This window comes from Lactuca virosa, chromosome 4 (genome assembly GCF_052849685.1).
Source record: "Lactuca virosa cultivar CGN04683 chromosome 4, Lactuca_virosa_CGN04683_v6, whole genome shotgun sequence".
In the NCBI taxonomy this organism is placed as follows: domain Eukaryota; kingdom Viridiplantae; phylum Streptophyta; class Magnoliopsida; order Asterales; family Asteraceae; genus Lactuca; species Lactuca virosa.
The window spans coordinates 239,964,791-239,988,592 of record NC_136429.1 but is presented as its reverse complement, the minus strand read 5'-3'; the positions used below and the strand labels follow the sequence as shown (position 1 = coordinate 239,988,592).

At 35.6% G+C, this 23,802-nt stretch overlaps 1 protein-coding gene across 2 annotated transcripts; it reads right to left on the bottom strand.

The window, feature by feature from the left end:
- Positions 1-623: 623 nt before the first annotated feature.
- On the bottom strand, positions 624-3,990 carry LOC145108114 (auxin-induced protein IAA6-like). Of its 2 annotated transcripts, none has more exons than XM_079045113.1 (3): positions 3,482-3,990; positions 2,856-2,949; positions 624-865 (listed from the first exon to the last, which is right to left on the bottom strand). In XM_079045113.1, coding segments are annotated over exons 1-3 (438 nt in total). In that variant the 5' UTR covers positions 3,825-3,990; the 3' UTR covers positions 624-864. The 2 variants fall into 2 exon arrangements, with proteins under 2 accessions (XP_078901239.1, XP_078901238.1); XM_079045112.1 differs by having other exon boundaries at positions 2,853-2,949; positions 3,482-3,916.
- Between the last annotated feature and the right edge of the window lie 19,812 nt (positions 3,991-23,802).

Sequence of the window (23,802 nt, the reverse complement as noted above, 5' to 3'; positions counted from 1 at the left end):
AAACGGTTTTAAGAGTTCAAACATATTACTTGTAATAATAAAAAAAATCATAAGGTATAAGACAATTAACTTAAATCACAAACAACTAATATTTTAAAAACGTCAAATCAATAGTAATTAACAATAAATATCTTAAAATTGTCTAATTTCATCATTTTTCAAAGTTAAACATAATAAAAACCAACACTTTTGTTCTAGTATTTTATCCATATTTCATCTATGAAACTTGTCTTATTTTTAATATTTAATATATTAATAATTAATAAAAAAAATTGTATATAATATTTGCAGTGAGGTGCGGTTTTTTTGTGGTTTTTGAAAACCAATAACCGCACCGCCCCGCAAATTTGCGGTTTTTGAAAAACAGAAAACTTCACCATCGGTTTTTATTGCGGTTGCAGTTTATACGGTTAATTTTACTTGCGCTACGGTTTTTGCTCACACCTACCTACCATGACATTATCCATATCATTCTGTTGTATTTAAAAAATGGGCATACACCCACCAATTTAGTCATAAATCTACACCTTCAAGCAAAAAATAAATAAATAAATAAATAAATAAATAAACTTGAAAAAAAATAAGTTAATATGGATCATTATCCAACTAAAAACAAATCAGCAAAAACAAATGTATAGTTGTGCGATGTTCATTCAATTTAACTTAAACCACAATAAACACCAATAAATACGTTAAATTAATGTTTTAACAAAACGGTTATGCGCGATTAAAACACAATTAATAAACATAATTAATTCCATCTAATGCTTCATTACTTTTCCATCATACATTTGCAAGTGGTCCAATTCCAGTCGCATTTGAACGCTTCTTAATCCTGAGTCTCTTGCATGTTTCGGTAAACATTCTGCAATTACCAATTATATTTTATCATTAGGATCTTCACTCAATCAAAAATATTGTGACAAATAACATGCTAAAAGAATCACTTTGCGGTATTATAATATGTAGCTCGATAATCCATTAAGAATGTACGTATTTCAGAATCGATGTTTAAGAGTCTGTTATATATATATATATATATATATATATATATATATATATATATATATATATATATATATATATATATATATATAATATCAAGAAAGGGTTCATGATCCAAAATATAAACGAACATATTGATAACTAGTAATTATTTGGTAATCGGGTTTTTATTTGATTATAACTTATTATATATACTCCCAAATAATGACCTAAAATCACTTTTTTTGAATATAAAAGTTAATTAAATTTATAGTTCTTTTATGTATAACTTGTCATTCGATTTACCAGTTTCTTGAAAGTTACAATGAAAGAAAAAAAAATCTATATGTGAGATGGGTATTCGAGTACATCCAACGTATGGACAAATTTGTCATTTCATCAACATTTTCATCGAGAGTTCTCCTTTGTCGGCAACGAGCATATCTCTTAAAGAATTTAACACCAATAAAAAAGGACATGCTTAAATTGACATTAAAGCCACTATCGTTCGTACAAAAAAAAAAAATCGTAGTAAATTAACTTCACACTAGGTTTGACAATAATATTTCTTTATGTTATAAAAACGATTACTGTTAAAAACAAATCTGGAATCAAACCCTTCTAAAAATGATATTGCATTATGCTCAACAACTCAAAAGAAGCACTTTTTAAATAGATCTAAGAGTAGATGCTAATAAAGCTAGTTGCATGTGCATGTTTACTAACAATTCATAGCCACATATCAAAGCTTTATCTAAGAGGATGCTAATCATGGTCTAATTTTAATTAAATTCTTCTTTAATAAATGAAAGTTTTTTTTTGCTACTTGTCACTTTATCAAAGCTTTTACCACATGTCATTATATGAGATTTTACAATTATTTAAATTTCATATATCATTATGTAGTATCTTTATTTTTTTATTAATCAATAATTAATAATTAATTCCACTAATTAATAAGTCTACTATTATATATATAAAATATTCATTCTATTTAAATGTTTATTAATTTATAAATATATTTGAATTCAAATGGATGTTCTAATGAAACAATTAATGTCGTGTATTTGATGATATATTTGAATTCAAAACATACCTTTAAATTTTTGGACTTTTAATTTGAATTCTAAAAATTTATTATTTATTCAAATTTTATAAATAAATATGTGTATAATACATCTCTATCTCTACCCTAATAAATGAAAAAGAACGTCATCTTCAAAGAAGTATTTGAAAATTTTGATTCATAATGTCAATAATTTTTTTATTAGTATAGATTCAACAACTACTGATTTATCATTTCGTTTGTATTTATTTCGAAAGTTAAGTTAAAAAATATTTAATGTTTACAGCTTAATTTTCAATATCATTATTTAAAATATGTCAATAGTTTTTTATTAATATATATAAATTCATTATATCGTTCGCATTTATGTAAAAGTATTTAAAAAAAATATATTTAATATTTATACATTGATATAAACTTTTATTTTTAATAAACCTGTGTAATACACGTGTCTCACATCTAGTTTCTTAATATATAAATGGGTGGAATAATTTTTTAGGTCAAATAAAAACGGGTAAAACCAATTAAATGTCGAATAGTGTATTGATTTAATTTTAAAAAATTTTATTTAAAAAAGATTATTATTATAGCTAGCGCATAGTTTTTTGCTCTACATAATTAAAATTCATCTTGACACATGCCTATAAACTCTCAGCTGTTCATTCTCATTTTGCACACTTTTAAAAATGTTTGAGAGCTATTTAGTAGACCAATTATTGAAGTTTTTCAAGGAGTCTATTTGACGACAAAAAACAATGATTAATTTAAAGAGAATAAAATAAAGTTTGGAAAGTGAACTTACGACCATGGGACGTCTCCCACAAGCATCCAGTCTCCATCTTTGTCTTCATATATTGCTACGTATTCACAACTCTCGCTTTCTTCCTTCATTGCTTCACCTACGAGTTTTAGATTTCTTTTCTTTGAATAAGTTATTTATTATAATTAAAAAAACAATATCAGTTTTGTATTTTAGCATGCAGACTGTTTGATTCTTCATTCATTTTAAAGATGAGCGATGTAATATACAAGAAATAATTAAATTCTTTTGGATGCAATGCACAATAAACCTTTTTTTTTCTTTCTAATTTAATTAAGAGAAAAGACATTATATTAGATTACTAATTAAACTAAATTTAGTTAGTTTTGCATAATGTTTATGAAATTTAATTAAATACAGTTATATATTTTAACTTTTTGTTCTTAATAATTAATTGCTAATCTAACAATATATTTCGGAAGTGCAAAAAATTCTCTAGTAAATTATTTTTTGTAGTGTATCGAATGAAAACACACGTGGTATTATAAGTATTACATGAACGAACGCTTTTCTATGATTATTATTATGAAAGAAGAAATATGAAAAGAATAATCAATATTGATGTTTTAGCTAATAAATAAGGAAATTTATAAACGTGTGAAAAAGTGTACCAATGCCATAACAATCAAAGAGCTTCTCAAGAGCCGTTCCTAGATCCGAATAGCACTTGAAACAACTCAAATCAATCTTTCGAAGAATGGGTGCACCATCCATTCTTACTTTCACGTACAACTTTGTCACTTCACGTATGCTTTTCTTCCTAAACACACACACCGGTGGCCACCCAACCACCTCGTCCATATTCCTATTCTTCCCACAACCACCATCACCACCGCCACCACCACCACCATGAATACTACCCGAAAATGACCTCTTCTTTTCACCGCCGCTGCCACCACCTGGTAGTCCTAGCCTAAGTTCAGTAATCTCTAGCCCTAGTCCTTGAGATCCCATGTCTATGTTCTTTTTAGGGTTTTCAGAGAAACAAGAGAAAGATGAGTTACATGTTTTTAATTACAAGTGGATACTGGTTATATATACATACACACATAAAGACGACATGGAAAGAGCAAAGGGGGGTCGATCATGTTCGTGGTCGGTCACATGAAGATGAGGGTGGGGGTGCACTATTACTATAATTCAACCAACAACACATTAACACTAATTAAAGGCCGGCAAAGATAGAGGAAAGAGTTGGGATATTAGGCAAGCTCATCGTAGTGTTTCTTGATTTTTGGTGGGTTTGATTTGTGGCCGTTGGATATGAGGTTTGGAGACAAACCATGTGATCTCTGCCTTCTCAAACACGAACCTTTTCCGACTAAATCTATTAAACTATTTTCCAAAGTAACCGCTAAATACTCCATTTTCCTAAACCAATACTGAAAGAGTAAATTTCACGACCGTTACAATATATATATATATATATATATATATATATATATATATATATATATATATATATATATATATATATATATATATATATTAAAGATCTTGAGATTCAACTTCAACCACACATTTTATCATTTACCACTCCAACGCTTAGGTGTACCGGTGCGGCGGGAGAGTGATAATCATAAATGATTATTCACCACCTTCCCTACCACAACAAATGCCACCACAACCACCACTACCACCACCTCTACCACTAACCGACCCCACAACCGTAACCTCCGTCACCAATATCACCGCCACCTGTGCCACCACCACCTCTTCTGCCAACAACCACCATAATCATATATGATTACTCAATATGTGAATACACATCTATAACCATTTATGATTAGACATATATGTATAAACATGTATAACCATATATGATTATACCTGATGCGGTGCAAAACCACCTACATAGTTTTAAATTTATAACCTAACAAACTCTTACTAACTATGCACTTATAGGCAGTGTACCTAGTCAGATTATAGTATAGCCCATGTAAGTCGAGTGTCGATCACATGGAACATAATTGAATTAAATAAATTAACTACTAATAATTAAACTATGAAACAACTATGGTTTGGGGGTTTTTACTGATTTTTCAAGATCAAAATAACTTAATATCACCTTACAAGCAAGAAAGCAAAGAAAACAAAGTAACTTCAAGAATTAAAAGAATACTTCTGCCTAGATCCGATTTCACCTTCTCATGTGGTTGATTTCTAATGGATAAATTATATTGATTACCAATTTACTAGCTATTATGATCAAATATCCAGGGCTAACAATTTATGAATGACAAAGCAATGATCATTCACAAGTTAAACTACAAATTGATAATAGCACAATTGGACTATAAATAATGATATGCGTTACTCTCATATGATCAATTCAAGCAACCAAGCACAAATTAATACTAATTATGCTTTATAACATTAAAGTTATTAGCTTTAATTACTTAAACTAAGATGTGATTAATCCTAGCTCTAATTATTGAATGATCATAAACAATTTGGAGATAGATTCATGCAATTAATATGATTAATTAACACACAAAATCTGATTTTAAAGTAATATAAAGTAGAACTAAAACATGATAGGATTTATATATATATCAAACACAAATAAAATCAAATATAATCATCCAAAATCAAAATCAACACATAAGTATCAAGTTTATCTTCACCAAATGTCACACCCCCAAACCGGAACGGCGGAAACATTCGGGGGCGGAGGACGTCATTTACAGTATCACAACAATTGAATAATAGTAATAAAAGCAACAACAAAAATTGTATTGATATTAAAATGTTTATATTGTATTCGAATTATATATGATTGGCTCCAAAAGTAATAAGCAATATAAAGACTTGAAGCTACTATGCTCCGTCTTCTAGCAGCTTGTGCGAGTACCTATCTACTAGTGTCCTGAGAATACAAGTGTTTTTTGAAAGAGTGTCAACATTAAAGTTGGTGAGTTCATAAGCGTTTTGTTTTAGAAAAACAGGTTCTTTGTTCTTTGTAAAACATGATGTGTTTCTCCAAAAAATCCTACATTTTCTGATGTGATGAATGATAAGTAAAATGACTCGTACTAGTTCTTTCTACGAGTACTTAGTGTATACAAGTCATATATAATCCAGATCGAACAGAGAATCGATTGAGTGGTTCTGCCCCAAGCCCACAACCAAACAAAGAACAGTAAATGAGGCAGAAGCCACACATCCCACTGTCTGTCGGATCCTCATGTATATAACCCTGACGTATTCACTAGGTACTTACAGAGTTAACTGTATTAGTCCTTTAAGTTGTGCTGAGTGTGTTCCTTCTATGACCAATTCGTTATACTAGTTATAAATAAACTAATATCGAACGGACAGTTGATTGTGTGGATCTGCCCTAAGCCCACAACCAAACAAGGAACAGGAAATGAGGCGGAATCCACACATTCCACTGCCTATCGGATATTCTTCATATATAACCTATGTATAAACTAAAGAATTATAGAGTTTACAATGATTGTTCGTTAGTTGAATGGTAAACCGTTTCCTTGAAAAATACTGATGTTTGTCCTGGAAAATCCTATATTTTTCATAAAAGTGAGTTGTTGTCTTAAATGTTCCAAAACTGAAAAGTACAAGTATTTTCCCATACTTAAGTTGTTAAAGTGTAGCTTTATTATTAAATAAAACTAGTCGAAAACGTGTTTTTTCTGTAAACTGGAAGTGATGTTAATACCCTCCTGTAATCACTTAGTACATACGAGTTATAGAAATCTAGATCAAACAGACAGTCGATTGGGTGATTCTGCCCTAAGCCCACAACCAAACAAGGAACAGGAAAATGAGGCGGAAGTCACACTTCCCACTGAATGTCAGATGTTAATTTTATATCACCCTGATGTATATACTAAGTAATCACATAGTTACTAACCCTGATGACTGATTGTTAAGTATATTATTATGTGAACGAGTCATTGTTTTAGCCATGTGATTTCTTATAACCATACTGATGGACGTTAAACCCTACGACGTTCTTCGGACGTCGTTAATGTTAATGACGTTTGTCACCCAGAACGACTGTAGCTAATAGTCAGGGCGCGGGATTGTCAGTCCCGTATAGATCTATACACAAACTCACGCTCTCCCTCTAGAAGACTCTGGTTCATAAGACTAGACTTCCCTTAGCACCTAGGTAAGTACTCGAAGACGTGTCTCAAATTTTTTTTGCCTCAACGAATTCACGAATAATACAATGAAAACCCTTTTTGTAAATAACATGTATCTTTGTAAAAGTAGTTCGTTCGTTCCATAAACTATACTTATAATAGTTTATAAGTTTGTTTTTCCATGTTGAAATCTGTGCTTGTAAATAGTTGTGTCTTAACATGCTGTAAATTGTTTGTAAGTCTAGTAATCAAAATGTTTTCCGTATTCAGTAAGTTCCACGTTCCAATGCATGTTAACGGTAAGAAAATATAATAAGCAAAATTATATTTTTTAAACACAAGATTATTTGTGTTTTACTTGTATTCTCCCCCCTAAAAACATTTAAAAAGCTTGGAAAAATATGGGGGTATGAACTCACATTGAATATGCGTTTGCCGCAATTAGCGAGTTGTAGAGACGATCCCCCGGGTAAGCGTACGCGCTAATAACGTTACCCTAAAATAATTATATTTGACGTCGTATTTAAATTAATAATTAATTAATTTAAATAATGGGGTTAAATAATAATTTAATTATAGGGAGGACTTACAATTAAATTGGAATTAATTTGGGAAATGTTGGAAATGAGTTTTTTGTTGAAAAATGGAGTTTACGGATGAAGGTTATGGGTTCACGATGTGTTCTTGAGGAAATTTTGAAGACTTGAAGATGATATGAAGATTTGAAGGTGGTTTGAATGTTCTTGGTGGGGAAATAGGAAGATTTGAAGATTATTGGGCGTAATCTCTTGAAGATTGAGAGAAAATGGGGCTGTTCACGGATGAAGATTGAGAGGATTTTGGAGGGGTTCACGGTTAAGAAATGGGGAAATGAATTGATTCAGGGGTGAAAACATATATATATATAGGGGGGTTTTTTACGGATCATAATGGTCTTGGGCCTTGGGGTTTACGGATTTAGGCCAACCGTAAACACCATTTTGCATTGAAATTAATTCATGAACTACTTTGGAATTATTCCCCAAACCGTGAACACCCTTATTGTTTTAATTCCAATCGGTAAACACCTTTCCTTTATTACTTTAGGCCGTAATCTCCATTTTGGAGTTAATGCTTGACCCGTGAACACATTTACTCCATTAATTACTTTGGGTATGAGGTTTATTTATGTTTTAAACCCCTAGACTTTTAACTTATGCTCATTTATAACACTCCAATTTAGCTTAAGTTTTTAATCCATACCTCTTTGTTAATATTTTTTTTAAACAAGCCCTAAGGCTATAGATGATAAAATGCAACAAGAATTGCAATGCAATTTCACTTGTACTTGGATAGGGTTTAGGTTTTACTTAATCTAAAAATTTCGAGTTGTGACATTATCCCCCCGTTAGAGGGAATTTCGTCCCGAAATTCGAATTTAGAGTAGTTACTCATGAACTAGGGAGAGAGGTGGATACTTCTGTTCTGTCTGATCTTCTCGATTTCCCGTGAATTTAGATCCTCGGTTGGTGTACGAGCGGATCTTCACTGTTGGGTATGCTGTTCTGATCGGTGGAGAGTGTGTGGGTTTGGCTTACTTGTCTATGTTCATTTGAATGGTATCATCTACACTCGTAGTCCTGGGCAGCCTTTTGTCCTGAAGTTTATGGTAGGACTCGTACCTGGTTCATCTATCATCGTCTCATGTATACAAGTCGTATATAATTAAGATTGACAAGATGGTCAGATGGGTGACTCTGCCCCAAGTCCACAACCAGACAAGGAACAGGAGATAGGGCGGAAACACACATCCTAAATCCGTAGAATCTTAATTATATACCACCCTCGCATATACACTTGATAGTGATATGTTAACCGTATTTGTCCCTAGCCTCTGTGCTTGAACTTGACTTGCTGCACACGTGGTATTCCCGAAAAGTCTATTGGGGATACTTCGGGAATGTTACAGAAGGATATAATACTCCTCGCATGAGTACTTCGGAGGTTTGAAGTGAGAGACGTTTCTGAGGTTCGTATCTAGTTTGTCGTTAAGAGTAACGAGAGTTTCCTTAGTCGGTCGGTTAAGGTGAGGGGTCATTTCAGTAGTACGCGTGATTGGTATGGTAAGAACCAAGCCAATCCAGGTCGGATGACGTTGTCGGAACTTCTTATTGACACACGTGATTAGTTGGTTCGGAAGGAGTGTTTGTTAGAACGATAGTGCATCCTATGTGTACGTTTCTAGTGCTTTCTGTTTTATCCTTGTTATTACTACTGCAAGCATTTTCTACTGCATTAAGCGAGTACTAACAGTATGAGTGTTCTGATGGATGGTATTGATACTTAATATTATGATCCCCAACATGTCCATCTATAATCGCTTGTTGTCTACAAGTCATATATAATTAAGGCTGAGAAGACAGTAGACTAAGTGACTCTACGCTAAATCCACAACCAGACAAGGAACAGGAAATAAGGCGGAATCACGCACTCCAAGTCTATAGGTTCTTAATTATATATGAACCTAATGTGTACACTAAGCCATTATAACTTACCTGTAAGGATACTTAAAATTTATATGAATAATGTGCTTTGTTTGGACGAGGAAGCAGTTTACGGTTAAGATTTAGTTGGTAACGATTTTCGTAAAAATTTAATGTTTTAAACCTATTTTCATTCGGAAAACATACCGATGTTCTCAGGTGGTTTCCAGGGTAGTCTCTCCTGCGGTAATCATTAGCACTCTTCCATCTTCGCCGGAGTTCCTTTCCATTGGACAATCTCTCTTGTAGTGTCCCATTTTGCCACACTCGAAACATGCCTGACTTACTTCGTCATATGGAACCTGGGAGATTGGTCGTGCCGATACCCTGCAGAAATGGATAGTGTGTCCCCTCCTGAGGCAGTTCTTGCAATACATCTTCCGACACACTCTGGTATGATGGAGGTTGCACTTATTACATTTCGGGAGGGTTCCAGCATATCGACTGCCGGGTGCTGGAGTGGTGGGTGTTGTGGCGGCGTGAACCGCAACAATCTGTTGTTCATTTGAGGGCTCTTGTTTTGAATGTATTTTCTTCTTGTTCCCGAATTTTTGTTTATCGTCACACCCTTTGGTTGACTCAGGAACGGGGGTCATAATGCCTCGGCGGACTCCATGGTCCACCAATGTTCGAGCCAGACGCTTGGCACTGTCAAACGTAAGGTGTTTCGCTGCTATCACGTTTCCTTGGATTGGAGGAGGTAGTCCCTAAACGTATCTCTCTATCTTCCTGCTCTCCGGGGTAACCATCCCAGGGCATAGTGCGGCTAAATCGCTGAATCTATCGGTGTAGGCTACTATGTCCGAGCCTACCATGGTAAGGTTCCACAGCTCTTGCTCTAGCTTTTCTATCTTGCCCCTCGGGCAATACTCTTCCAGCATCATCTATTTTAGATTCTCCCAGCCTATCGCGTTTGCCACTGGTAGGGTCAGTGACTTGACATGGCTATTCCACCATGTCAGGGCTCAGTCAGAGAGGGTGCAGGCAACAAACTTCACTTTGCTCCCTTCCGGGCATGCGCATATCTCAAAAATCGACTCCGTTTTCTCGAACCATCGCATTAGACCGATGACTCCCCCACTCCCATTAAAGGATTTGGGTTTGCAATTCATGAAGTCTTTGTACGAACACTCCATTGGGTGTCCGCGGCTTTCCCCGTGGTTAGAGTGGTTAGCACCACTACCTGCTCCACTGGTACCACTTGAGTGGATTTGTGTCATGGCGGCTGTTACTGCTGCTTGGAAAACAGCAGGATCGTACTGTGGAGGTGGTGGCAGTGGTGCATTGTTTTTGTTTCTGTTCGACTTCTTCGGTGGCATCTTTCTGCCATAAGGTTTAAAAGATGAAACGGTGGTAAGCCTTTAGTAGTGGTTACTAGTCGAGTGTTATTTGAATCTAAGTTATCTTAATTCTGAGTGTATCATGTTCTGACTCTTGAAAGCAATTCATAACAGAGGTCTATGTATAATAGACTTATGAATTTTTAGTAGTAATCACCTTTTAAGTGAAATCTTGTGAGCTGGTTTACTGTTACTAGTTGTTTCTGAAGTGGCGATAAGCCTAACATATAATGTGAGTAGTGTAATCACTGACTCACTAAGTTATGTTAATTGGTTATTTATTAGTGTGGCACATAAGGTGCTCTACCACCTCGCACGCCTCGCGAGTGGTTTCCTCTGTTCTCTATCCTAGTTATGATTACCCTGGTTTCAGCTGTGGGAATTTGTTGTCTCTGGACCTTCCTATGGTGTTCTTGTTTTCAATAGGTGTGTTGAATCCTCAATATGTCATGCTTCGGGTTCTATCACTGACCTCCATCACTTCATGATGGAAAGTCTGACTCCGAATGTCCCAGTGGACCTAGCATGTCTGCTTCTGATAGGGTAAGGGTCCCCAGTGATTTCTCTAGTTCTTCACTCCTCGTCTGATCCCTTCTCGGAATCCACTTTATGAATCCTCTCTTGTTCTTCCTTGAATCCTCTGTTGGTTGTTGTAGTGGTGTGGCTATATCTATCTAGGTTGTTCGTGCGAGAATGGGAATGTCTAAAGAATCTATGAGATTAATAAAAACATTTCTTTTGATGTTTTTGGTGATCCAGCTGAGTCCTCCTATAACCACGCAATGCATGCAAGTTGTATATAACCGAGATCAAATAGACCTTCGAATAAGTGATCCTACTCTAAAACCACAACCAAACAAGGAACAGGTAGTAGAGCGAAGATCACAAATTCTAAGTCTATAAGATCCCAATTATATATAACCCTCGAAGCATACACTTCACAATTATAGACCTGCCAGTAAGGGTCTTTTAGTTTTCACATAAGTTAGTTATAGTGCCTAAAATACTCGTATAGTATTTTAATTGTATGATTAATTCTATAGTTTTCTTGATATAGGGGCTTGGTAAGTTTTCAGACTTGTTGTTATCTTATAGTACCATAAAATACTCCTATATTATTTTAACTTTATGTTTGGTTCTAGTATTCCTTTGTATATAGGGTTGGTAAGTTTTAGACTCGCTGCCACACCACTATCACTCCCAAACACATGTTGGTCTTATCTCAAATAAATATAGTTGATCAGGCTATATTTATCGTAGATATGATTACATAACTGTCTAGGTTTGACTGTAGTGTCCAACATCTAAATACTTCTGTTTTGTTCTTCTTGTGATACTTGTTCTTAGTATGTATATATGCTCGTATACTTTTCATAAAATACTTATATTTTAAAAGTATACTTTTAGTCATAGCACTTCGGCCCCATTGTATTTATAGTTGTATATCTTTTATGGGTTGATATACTGAGTTCAATATAAATAATGCTCTGATACCAATCTGTCACACCCCAAACCGGAACAGCGGAAACGTTCGGGGGCGGAGGACGTCATGTAAAGTATCACAACAATTGAATAATAGTAATCAAAGAAACAAAAACCATTGTATTGATATTAAAATGTTTACATTATATTCGAATCATATATGATTGACTCCAAAAGTAATTAGCAATATAAAGACTTGAAGCTACTATGCTCCGTCTTCTAGCACCTTGTGCGAGTACCTATCTACTAGTGTCCTGAGAATACAAGTGTTTTTTGAAAGAGTGTCAACATTAAAGTTGGTGAGTTCATAAGCGTTTTGTTTTAGAAAAACAGGTTCTTTGTTCTTTGTAAAACATGATGTGTTTCTCCAAAAAATCCTACATTTTCTGATGTGATGAATGATAAGTAAAATGACTCGTACTAGTTCTTTCTACGAGTACTTAGTGTATACAAGTCATATACAATCCAGATCGAACAGAGAATCGATTGAGTGGTTCTGCCCCAAGCCCACAACCAAACAAAGAACAGTAAATGAGGCAAAAGCCACACATCCCACTGTCTGTCGGATCCTCATGTATATAACCCTGACGTATTCACTAGGTACTTACAGAGTTAACTGTATTAGTCCTTTAAGTTGTGCTGAGTGTGTTCCTTCTATGAACAATTAGTTATACTAGTTATATATAAATTAATATCGAACAGACAGTTGATTGTGTGGATCTGCCCTAAGCCCACAACCAAACAAGGAACAGGAAATGAGGTGGAATCCACACATTCCACTGCCTATCAGATATTCATCATATATAACCTTGATGTATAAACTAAAGAATTATAGAGTTTACAATGATTATTCGTTAGTTGAATGGTAAACCGTTTGCTTGAAAAATATTGATGTTTGTCCTGGAAAATCCTATATTTTCCATAAAAGTGAGTTGTTGTCTTAAATGTTCCAAAACTGAAAAGTACAAGTATTTTCCCATACTTAAGTTGTTAAAGTGTAGCTTTATTATTAAATAAAACTAGTCGAAAATGTGTTTGTTCTGTAAACTGGAAGTGATGTTAATACCATCCTGTGATCACTTAGTACATACGAGTTATAGAAATCTAGATCGAGCAGACAGTCGATTGGGTGATTCTGCCCTAAGCCCACAACCAAACAAGGAACGGGAAATGAGGCGGAAGTCACACATCCCACTGCATGTCATATGTTAATTTCATATCAACATGATGTATATACTAAGTAATCACATAGTTACTAACCCTGATGACTGTTTGTTAAGTATATTATTACGTGAACGAGACGTTGTTTTAGCCATGTGAGTTCTTATAACCAGACTGATGGACATTAAACCCTACGACGTTCTTCGGACGTCGTTAATGTTAATGACGTTTGTCACCCAGAACGAATGTAGCTAATAGTCAGGGCGCAGGATTGTCAGTCCCGTATAGATCTATACACAAAACCACGCTCTCCCTCCAGGAGACTCTGGTTCATAAGACTAGACTTCCCTTGGCACCTAGGTAAGTACTCGAAGACGTGTCACACAAATTTGTTGCCTCAACAAATTCACGAATAATACAATGAAAATCCTTTTTGTAAATAACATGTATCTTTGTAAAAGTAGTTCGTTCGTTCCATAAACTATACTTATAATACTTTATAAGTTTGTTTTTCCATGTTAAAATATGTGCTTGTAGATAGTTGTGTCTTAACATGTTGTAAATTGTTTGTAAGTCTAGTAATCACAATGTTTGCCGTATTTAGTAAGTTCCACATTCCAGTGCATGTTAACGATAAGAAAATATAATAAGCAAAATTATATTTTTTAAACACAAGATTACTTGTGTTTTACTTGTATTCTCCCCCCTAAAAACATTGAAAAAGCTTGGAAAAATATGGGGGTATGAACTCACATTGAATGTGCGTTTGCCGCAATTAGCGAGTTGTAGAGACGATCCCCCGGGTTAGCGTACGCGCTAATAACGTTACCATAAAATAATTATATTTGACGTTGTATTTAAATTAATAATAAACTAATTTAAATAATGGGGTTAAATAATAATTTAATTATAGGAAGGACTTACAATTAAATTGGAATTAATTTGGGAAATGTTGGAAATGAGTTTTTGGTTGAAAAATGGAGTTTACGGATGAAGGTTATGGGTTCACGATGTGTTCTTGAGCAAATTTTGAAGACTTAAAGATGATATGAAGATTTGAAGGTGGTTTGAATGTTCTTGGTGGGGAAATAGGAAGATTTGAATATTCTGGGCATAATCTCTTGAAGATTGAGAGAAAATGGGGCTGTTCACGGATGAAGATTGAGAGGATTTTGAAGTGGTTCACGGTTAAGAAATGGGGAAATGAATTGATTCAAGGGTGAAAACATATATATAGGGGGGTTTTTACGGATGATAATGGGCTTGGGCCTTGGGGTTTACGGATTTAGGCCAACCGTAAACACCATTTTGCATTGAAATTAATCCGTGAACACCCTTATTGTTTTAATTCCAATCCGTAAACACCTTTCCTTTATTACTTTAGGCCGTAAACTCCGTTTTGGAGTTAATGCTTGACCGTGAACACATTTACTCTATTAATTACATTGGGTGAAAACTTAGGGTTATTTATGTTTTAAACCCCTAGACTTTTAACTTATGCTCAATTATAACACTCCAATTTAGCTTAAGTTTTTAATCCATACCTCTTTGTTACTAATTATTTTATTTTATTTTATTTTTTATTTTTTTTTTTAACAAGCCCTAAGACTATAGATGATAAAATACAACAAGAATTGCAATGCAATTTCACTTGTACTTGGTTAGGGTTTTGGTTTTACTTGATCTAAAAATTTCGAGTTGTGACACCAAATAGAAGTAAAAGGTCTTTAGCCTCCATTATAGCAGAAAAACACATTAGATCTAAGTAAAATAAGTTAGACATAAGTTTAACAAGCAAACCAACTAGATCAAGGTTGATTTCCTTCTAAATTTTCTTCAATTCTTGAGCTTCACTTTAATTTTGATCTTCTTCTGGTTTTCTAAGGGTTCTTAATTAGTCGTAATTAACATTTGAAACTCGAATGCATCCCCCTAATTTCGACCTAATGTCTGGGATTTTATAATTGTGGAAATCTGACCACCACATCGTGGTTGACCACCACCATGTCGTGGTTGACCGCCACCACGACGTGGTCTTCGTGTAAACCCCGTGTCTGATAAGTCAGCATGATGATCGCGAATATCCCATTCGCCACATCGTGGTCATGTCACCACGATGTGGTCTTCAATCTTCTTCTTTTCCTCTTTTGTTTTTGCTCCCATTTCCTACTTCCAGCTCCTCGTATGCTCCTTTTTTTTGGTCCCGAGCAAGTCTTCGCCACTACAAAACATAATTTAAACATAATAAGTATCTTTTGTTCCATATTAAGCATAATTGTAGCTAAAAGTGTAAGAAATATGCATTAAATATGTAGTTAATTATGCACACATCAAAATACCCCACACTTGGCTTTTGCTTGCCCCCAAGAAAAAATATTTTATTATCATCATATCAAGACTTTAGCTACCAACATCTCACAAAACAATCCATTTTGAGCCTCTTCATGACTCCAAGACCGTATTGCATGTATTTGTGTCTATATTTTTCCTAAGAACTTCCCAAATCCTAAATACTTACAATCTTCATAAAAACTTGACCACTTCTTTTGAACAATGCTTATTTTATGCATCCCTCCGAATCCATCCCTAGAAAACTTTCTTAACCTCAAGGTATTTTTGGTTAAACCCCAAGCATACATATGGAAAAATAACCTAGGAAATAAAAATACAATAAATAACTTGGCAAATTTCGCCTTATTCTTGAGTCTTCGATAATTTTTTGTTTTTTTTCATGATATTTCTTGATCTTCATAGCTTTGTAGACTCTTATTCTTTCAACTTTTGCAACTTTTTTTTTTCTTTTCTATTTTTTTTCTCACTTTTTTTTTACTCAAAACTAAAAATCCTATAAAAACATATGATCAAGCAAGGGAACTTAACTTCAACCCTTATTGGTTAGAGGTATTAGTCTAAGGTGCAATGAATACATAAGCTCTCATGGATACATTTCTAGTACAAAATGTTAAACACATTGCAGCCCTCAAACTAAGCAAGGTCGTGTTTTTATTCCATGATTTCACTAGGATAGGGAAGCCACAAATACACTATAACATATATTGGCTCAAATAAACATTGAAACTTGCATCGGATCGTGTCACACAACACTAGCAACCTACATCTCAACATAACAATTTTTACTAGGTTCAATTTTAGATTATTATTTCAGTTATTTCTAATAATTTTTTTAATCCTAGTTAAATTTTCATTTTTTTATTAATCATAATGCTTTTTTTACTACATTCACCCCCTACCCCACATTTAAATGATGCAATGTCCCCATTGCATGCTAAACTATTAAAGAAAATAAATTAAAAAGGAAGAATTGGAACAGACTCCCCTTGGGTAGTAGGTGCGAGATCGAATTCTGAAAGTGTGTGGAAAGCTTAGACTTCTCGTATAATGGATGGAAACAGTAGTTTTGGACCTTCTTCTTGTGAATGCATATGTGCTGGATCGAAATAAATCAAAGAACCAATCTTGAAAATTATGTAGAACCACTGCCACGTCGTGGGAAAGTAACGCCACATCGTGGTGTAAAGCTGGAAGTCTATGGTCGACTAAAATAAGATCGCCACGACGTGGTATAAGGACGCCACATCGTAGTTCAGTCAGATGCAGTCACAATAAAATAAATTGCCACAACGTAATGATGATGGCCACGTCGTGGTTTCTTCTTAGATCGTCTTGTAATATCGAAGTAATACACCGACTCTTCATAATGTTTAGGAGCATTCCCGATCTTTTCTTTCAATAATTATTCTTCAAAAATGCTCTTCTCTTCATCACGTGGGAACCCCACACTTATCTAAAAACATGGTTTTCGATTGTGATCTTCAAAAATTGCACGACTTCTTATCCATTAAGCTCTTTCACCTCTTCACTTACATCCTTTCTAAAACTTCAAAATAAAACCAGAAGACTAGAGAAACACATGATAAATTGGTTAAGCTAAAAGTAAAAACTAAAACCAAGATAAAACTAAATCCAAAAAAGAAATCATAAGGAAAAAGAAAAATGCAAAATCTAAAACATCGGATTGCCTCCCGAAAAGCGCTTATTTTTAGAGGAGTCATGAGTCGGACTCCTTCCCACTCTACGTTGTTACGTTTGGGAGTGGGATCTCCCTTTTCTCCTTTTGCCCCTTCCATTTTCTCTTGTATGCCTTCTTCGAATTCTTCTTCTTTTTACTTGCATTGTCTACATATTTGTGCTTTACCCCTTTACCTTGCTTCTTTTCCTTGTTAACCTTCTTGTCATCTTCCTTAGGATCTTCCTTGTCTAATTCCATCTTGACCAAGGATGGCTCCTCTAATTCCCCACCCATGTCTTCATCGATTATCTCTACTTCTTCATACAAATCCTCTTCCACTTCATCAATTTCTTCTTCCTCTTGAACCTTAGGTGTAGTAAATGCAATCACCTCAAACGTCATGGGAATAGAGGCTCTTGGTTTTGAACATTTTACTTTTTCACCATGGGGCTGCTCCCAAACCTTAAACTCCTCTTCCATCGTCTTCTTAATTTCAACTAGTTCATCAAGATCTTCTTCCATAGCATCCATCTTTGACACTTCATCTTTTTGTGCTTCATGAATCACTTTATGACTCATCTCGAAAATAATAGCATCATCATCCACACGAAGTGTGAGCTTTGAGTCGTATATGTCAACTAATGCTCTTGCGGTACTAAAAAATGGTCTTCCTAAAATAATTGGAAATTCTTCATCCTCCTTCATATCGAGAACCACAAAGTCGACCGAAAAAAAAACATTCCCACTTTCACTAGTAAGTCTTCAATGATTCCTCATGGGTATGTGGTCGCGTGATCCGCCATTCGAATGGTCATTCTTGTGTCTTGGAGATTTGGTAACCAGAGCTTTTGGTAAAAAGTGTATGGCATGAGATTAATGCTCGCCCCCGAATCGGCTAAAGCACTAATAGAAGTTGAATTGCTAAATTCACAAGGCAATGTGAGTTGTGTTGGATTAGTGTCTAAGCCCGTAACTGTATTTGGTAAGTACTTGACCCGGTTGGGCATGGTCCTTTTGGGTTGCCTTCACCAAAGCAACATGATATGATGATTTGTGAATAAAGAGGTTATTATGATTTATTAATATGTAATATGAATAATATATTAATGGAGAAATTATATAATTAAATTAATATTAGACAAGAATTAATTAAGAAATTAATTCTCTGGCTAAAAGATATTAATTTAATATCAGGGACTTAAACTGTCAAATGTGTGATAGTTGAGTATTGGGCTGAGGAGCCTCTTGGACTAGGCATGGATGAAATTAGGATGTGTCCATCCCTAATTTTGGCCCTAAGGCCCTATTCCAGAAGCTTCCTTAGATAGCTTAAGACCTAAGTTGTCAATTAGGGTTTTTGAATGAAACCCTAACAACTACAGTATAAATTGGACCCTAATGTTCCAGAATTCGGCTACCCTATTCCTAAGAGCTATAGAGCCAAATTCAAGAAGCCTCCAACCTCTCTCCAAGATCATTCTTTTGGTATTGGTGTTTGTAAGCCATTAGAGGAGTGGCACTTATGACTCTAAGCTTCAAAGACAAGAAGAATCAAGCAAGTAACAAGAGGTAATCATCTAGATCTGTTTTGATTATGTTAGTTTCGAATTATACCTACTAGATCTAGTGTTTGCAAGACTTGGATGAATGCATGTACAATTAGAGAAACCTAGATCCAAGCATTAGGGTTTGCATGAGCACATAGGATGTTCTTTTGGCTCAAACCTATCAGTGGTATCAGAGCCTTGATTGGTTTCTATTGTATTGATGCTTTGTGTCTTCATTCAATCTTTAAAATCAAATTTTTTACCCCCTGACTGACAGACTCGGCGAGTCCCATAGTGGGCTCGACGAGTCCATAAGGGACTCGGCGAGTCGGAGCGTCTGTCAGAGGGATTTTTTCGGGATTTCTTGCTGTTTTGCTTAAGGATAATTACCTAAATCGTTTTTGACTAATAAAATCCGAATTTTATTACTGTTTTATGATTATCCTTACCAAATCAAATGATAATTACCAATTGTTTAAATAATAAGTTCCTTATTTTATAATATTTGATTATTTGAATTAATTGTTGAATTATCTTATGAATAAAATTATTAGGTCAAATTTAGATAATCATTAAATTTAATGTTTAATTTAAATTATTTGCTATTTGATCCTTTGTGTTTTGAAAAGTTCAAAACTTGCCCTCAAGTTTTGAAATTTAAATTTTATGATTAAAAGTTAATTTGAACTATTTAAATTTCAAACCTTAGAATTTTACAAGTTTTAAAATTCAACCTTATACTTTATAATATTATATATATATATATATATATATATATATATATATATATATATATATATATATATATATATATATATATATATATAACTTAAATGCTAGTCTTACCGTTAGTAGGCCTCATTCACGAAGCCGATCTATAAGGGGGGGGGGTATAAGGCAATGGCCTATAAAATGGCCGTTTAATGGGTGTCCACTCTCACCCACCGCTTCCTTGATTGGTGGAGGGTCGTTAGCCGAACGGGTAGGATAGGCAACCCATTACTCATTAATAAGCATAATGAATTATAAAAGTAACTAAATGTTTTTACAAAAGTTCTCAATCTTAGTTACTTTAAGCAAAAGTGAATTTGATGTAATTCCATGAAATTACACTTTGTACCCTTGCTAAGACGTTAATGGAGCGTGTGTGGTTAACCGGCACATTAATTAGGTTCTAAGCAAAGGTGGCAAAGGGTGACTCATTGTTTGTCATAGTTCGATGGAGCGTGTGTGGTTAACCAACACATCGAATAGGTGACAGTAATAATGAGGGCACCAAGTACATTTGCATGGTTATTCACACCCGCTTTGTGATCCTCGGCATCCCAGTCACAAACTAGAGGGGCATATCGAGATTTAAACATGCCATTGAAAAGTCCAATGAATCTCAAAAGATCTAGGAGTTTTCAATACATTTAAAATTTAATCTCTTTTTCGTTTTTCATGGTGGATAATTAGTGAATCGTCATTCACTTACCTTCAAATTATTTGCTTGTTAGATTACGGCATCCCTTTTCTAATTTGTAAATAATGTTGTTGGATCCTAGTCCTAATTTCTCTTTTGGGTGTTTAATTGGGGATTCATTTCTAATCAAACTTTGTTCCTTTTTCTTTTCGGATGTCGAACGTCAAGATCAACGCTTCTGGTTCTACTTCCTCTGGCTCGTTCTCACTCATGAACTTGTGTGGCAGAGTGATCTTTGACGGGTCCAATTTCAATGATTGGATTCGTAACATTCGCATGGTCACTCATACGAGGACAAAGAGTATGTCCTTGATGAGAAGCTGAAGGAAATCGACCTCAACACTGCTACCGCTGAAGAGATCGCAGCCTTTGAGGTCCATGAGCGTGATGCCACGAAAGTCCATTGCATCATGCTAGCGACTATGACTGCAGAACTCCAAAAGTCCTATGAGGACATGTACCCCTATGAAATGCATCAGGATCTGCTGGACCGGTACCACCAAAGCGCTAGGCAAGAAAGGTACGAGATCATCACTTCGATGATCACTACGAAAATGGGTAATGGAGAGTCCCTTACTCCTCATCTGAAAAAATGCAGAGATACGTCGATCGCCTGCTAAAGTTGATTGTGAACTTTGATGAAGAGCTGGGACTTGACATCATCCTTCACTCCTTGCCTCCCTGCTATAGCCAGTTCCGCATGACCTACCACATGAATAAGGAGGAGTTCACCTTGAGCAAGCTTCAAGGACTGTTGAGGACTGCTGAGAGCAACCTCAAAGATAAAACTGTTGCACCAAATCCAACTCCTACTACTACCCCTGTCTTGGCAATAGGGCAAGGGAAAGGTAAGAAGAGGAAGGCTCCCTCAAAGAGCCACCACAAGGGAAAATCCCAAGATGGTACCTCTTCTAGTGGAACCAAAGTTGGTTATGCTAAACCCAACTCTAACCCTAAGGAGGCAGAGTGCCATCACTGCCACAAGATAGGGCATTGGAAAAGAAGCTGCCCTGAATATCTGCAAGCTATCAAGGATGGGAAGATCAAGCCGTCCTTCGCAGGTATTTAGACTATCAAATCTAATGATTCATCGCATGCTATTTCTTGGGTTCTCGATACAGGATGTGGTTTTCACATATGTTCTGATTTGCAGGGACTAAGATCATATATGGGGATGTGGAGCGTGGAAGGCTAAACCTGATCATGGGAAACAGAAGATCGTCGCTTGTCACCAAGATTGGAGTATATTCCTTAGTGCTTAGTAATGGATTAGGTTTAGATTTAAGTAATTGTTGCTATTCGCCAGATATGGAAAGAAACATCATTTCATTTCATGGTTTATATAGACAAGGATTTAGATATTCATTTGATAATGAAAAGGGTTCTATTTATGCTTATCTTAATAGTGTTTTATATTTTGAAGCATTGCCTTGTAATGGAATATATGAAACTGTGATGGTTGTAGACAAACTAGGAAATGATGTGTTGTGTATTGATTCTTCCAATGATTTGGATAAAGCATGCTTGTGGCATTGTCGTCTTAGACATGTCAACAAGAAGCACATAGCCCAACTCCAAAAGAATGGAGTGTTGGAGTCATTCGACCTTAGGGACGATGACGTGTGCGAATCTTGTTTACTTGGAAAGATGACCAAGTCACCCTTCACTAGAACTTGTGCGAGGGGTGAGGGTTTATTGGAACTCATACATACAGATGTATGTGGACCATTTAGATCCACCACAAGGGATGTCTGTCGCTTCTACGTGACTTTTACCGATGATTATAGCAGATATGTTTATATCTACTTAATCAGGCATAAGTCAGAAACCTTTGAAAAGTTCAAAGAGTTCAAGCAAGAAGTAGAGAATCAGCTGGGCAGGAAAATCAAGATGCTTCGATCTGATCGAGGTGGAGAGTACCTAAGTCTTGAATTCCACGACCACTTCAAGGAATGCGGAATTGTTTCGCAATTGACGCCACCTAGGACACCACAGTTGAATGGTGTGGCTGAGAGGCGAAATCGAACCTTGCTAGACATGGTTCGTTCCATGATGAGTCGTGCTTCGCTACCTATCTCATTCTGAAGGTATGCCTTAGAGAATGCCGCCCATATCCTTAACTTAGTCCCTACGAAGAAGGTTGCCAAAACACCTCACGAAATGTACACAGGGAAAGCTCCCTCGTTAGCACACATACAGGTTTGGGGTTGTGAGGCTTTCGTAAGACGAGAGACTCACGACAAACTCGAACCTCGTAGTGAGCGATGTATTTTCATCGGCTACCCACAAAAGTCCTTTGGATATCTCTTCTATAGACCGAATGACAATATTGTTTTCGTTGCGAGGAGAGGGGTTTTCCGAGAGGGAGAACTCATAAGCCAAGGGGACAGTGGGATGCAAATCGATCTTGAAGAGCTTCAAGAGTCGAGCGATAAAGGAACCTCTGACACTGGCGCTCAACCCGAGGGGGAAACTCCGGATGAACCGATTGACGAGTCATTACCTCTTAGACGTTCCGAAAGAGTTAGGGTTCAACCCCGGTTATATGGTTTTCATATTACTACAGAAGGGATACGTATATTAGTGATAGTACACTAATAAATTTGGACGAACCTAACAACTATAAGGAAGCCATGGCAGGCCCGGAGTCTGCAAAGTGGAAAGAGGCGATGGACAGCGAGATTCAGTCCATGTATGACAACCAAGTTTGGAATTTGGTTGACAACGATGCAAGAATGTTGAGTGAAACCCAATTAGAGATAGCTTTGAACCACAGAGATTTAGCTCAGAGTGAAATTGTACGCTTAAATCTCTTAATTGAAAAATTGTTTAATGAAAGTGAAGCTATTGAAAATTTGGTAAACAATGGAACCGTGGACAATACATACAATTGGGGTTGGTCGAATGGATATCCTACCGCAATGGATTCCTCACCCCGGTTCAATAAAGACAGACTGTATGTCCCTCCAGACCGAGAATTTCATTTCCCAGTCAATGACAAGACCTTTCTCGAAGACATCAAAACTCACTTCGGTAGACTACATAGTCTAAGCAATAATTGTGTCATTGAGGAAATTGTGCATGAGGTTTCGGGTCACACATGTGATCAAATTCCTATCTGTGGCACTATTTACCCAAATTCTCAAACCTCATCCGTCGTTGATGAAGAAATTGTCATTGAGGGCCCCGAAGTCTCGAAAGACTTTCCATCTCTGTCCTCAGACCGCAGTGTCTCACACTGTAGTCAGAAGTCCCACAAACTTCCCACTGAAGTCC

Bases quoted from the DNA above. Each gene is read 5' to 3' on its own strand.
- LOC145108114 (XM_079045112.1), bottom strand. From the start codon at position 3,824: ATGGGATCTCAAGGACTAGGGCTAGAGATTACTGAACTTAGGCTAGGA. The intron at 2,950-3,481 runs GTACACTTTTTC...TAAAACTCGTAG, and splicing joins CTTTGATTGTTATGGCATTG to GTGAAGCAATGAAGGAAGAA. The intron at 866-2,852 runs GTAAGTTCACTT...TGGTAATTGCAG, and splicing joins GTGGGAGACGTCCCATGGTC to AATGTTTACCGAAACATGCA.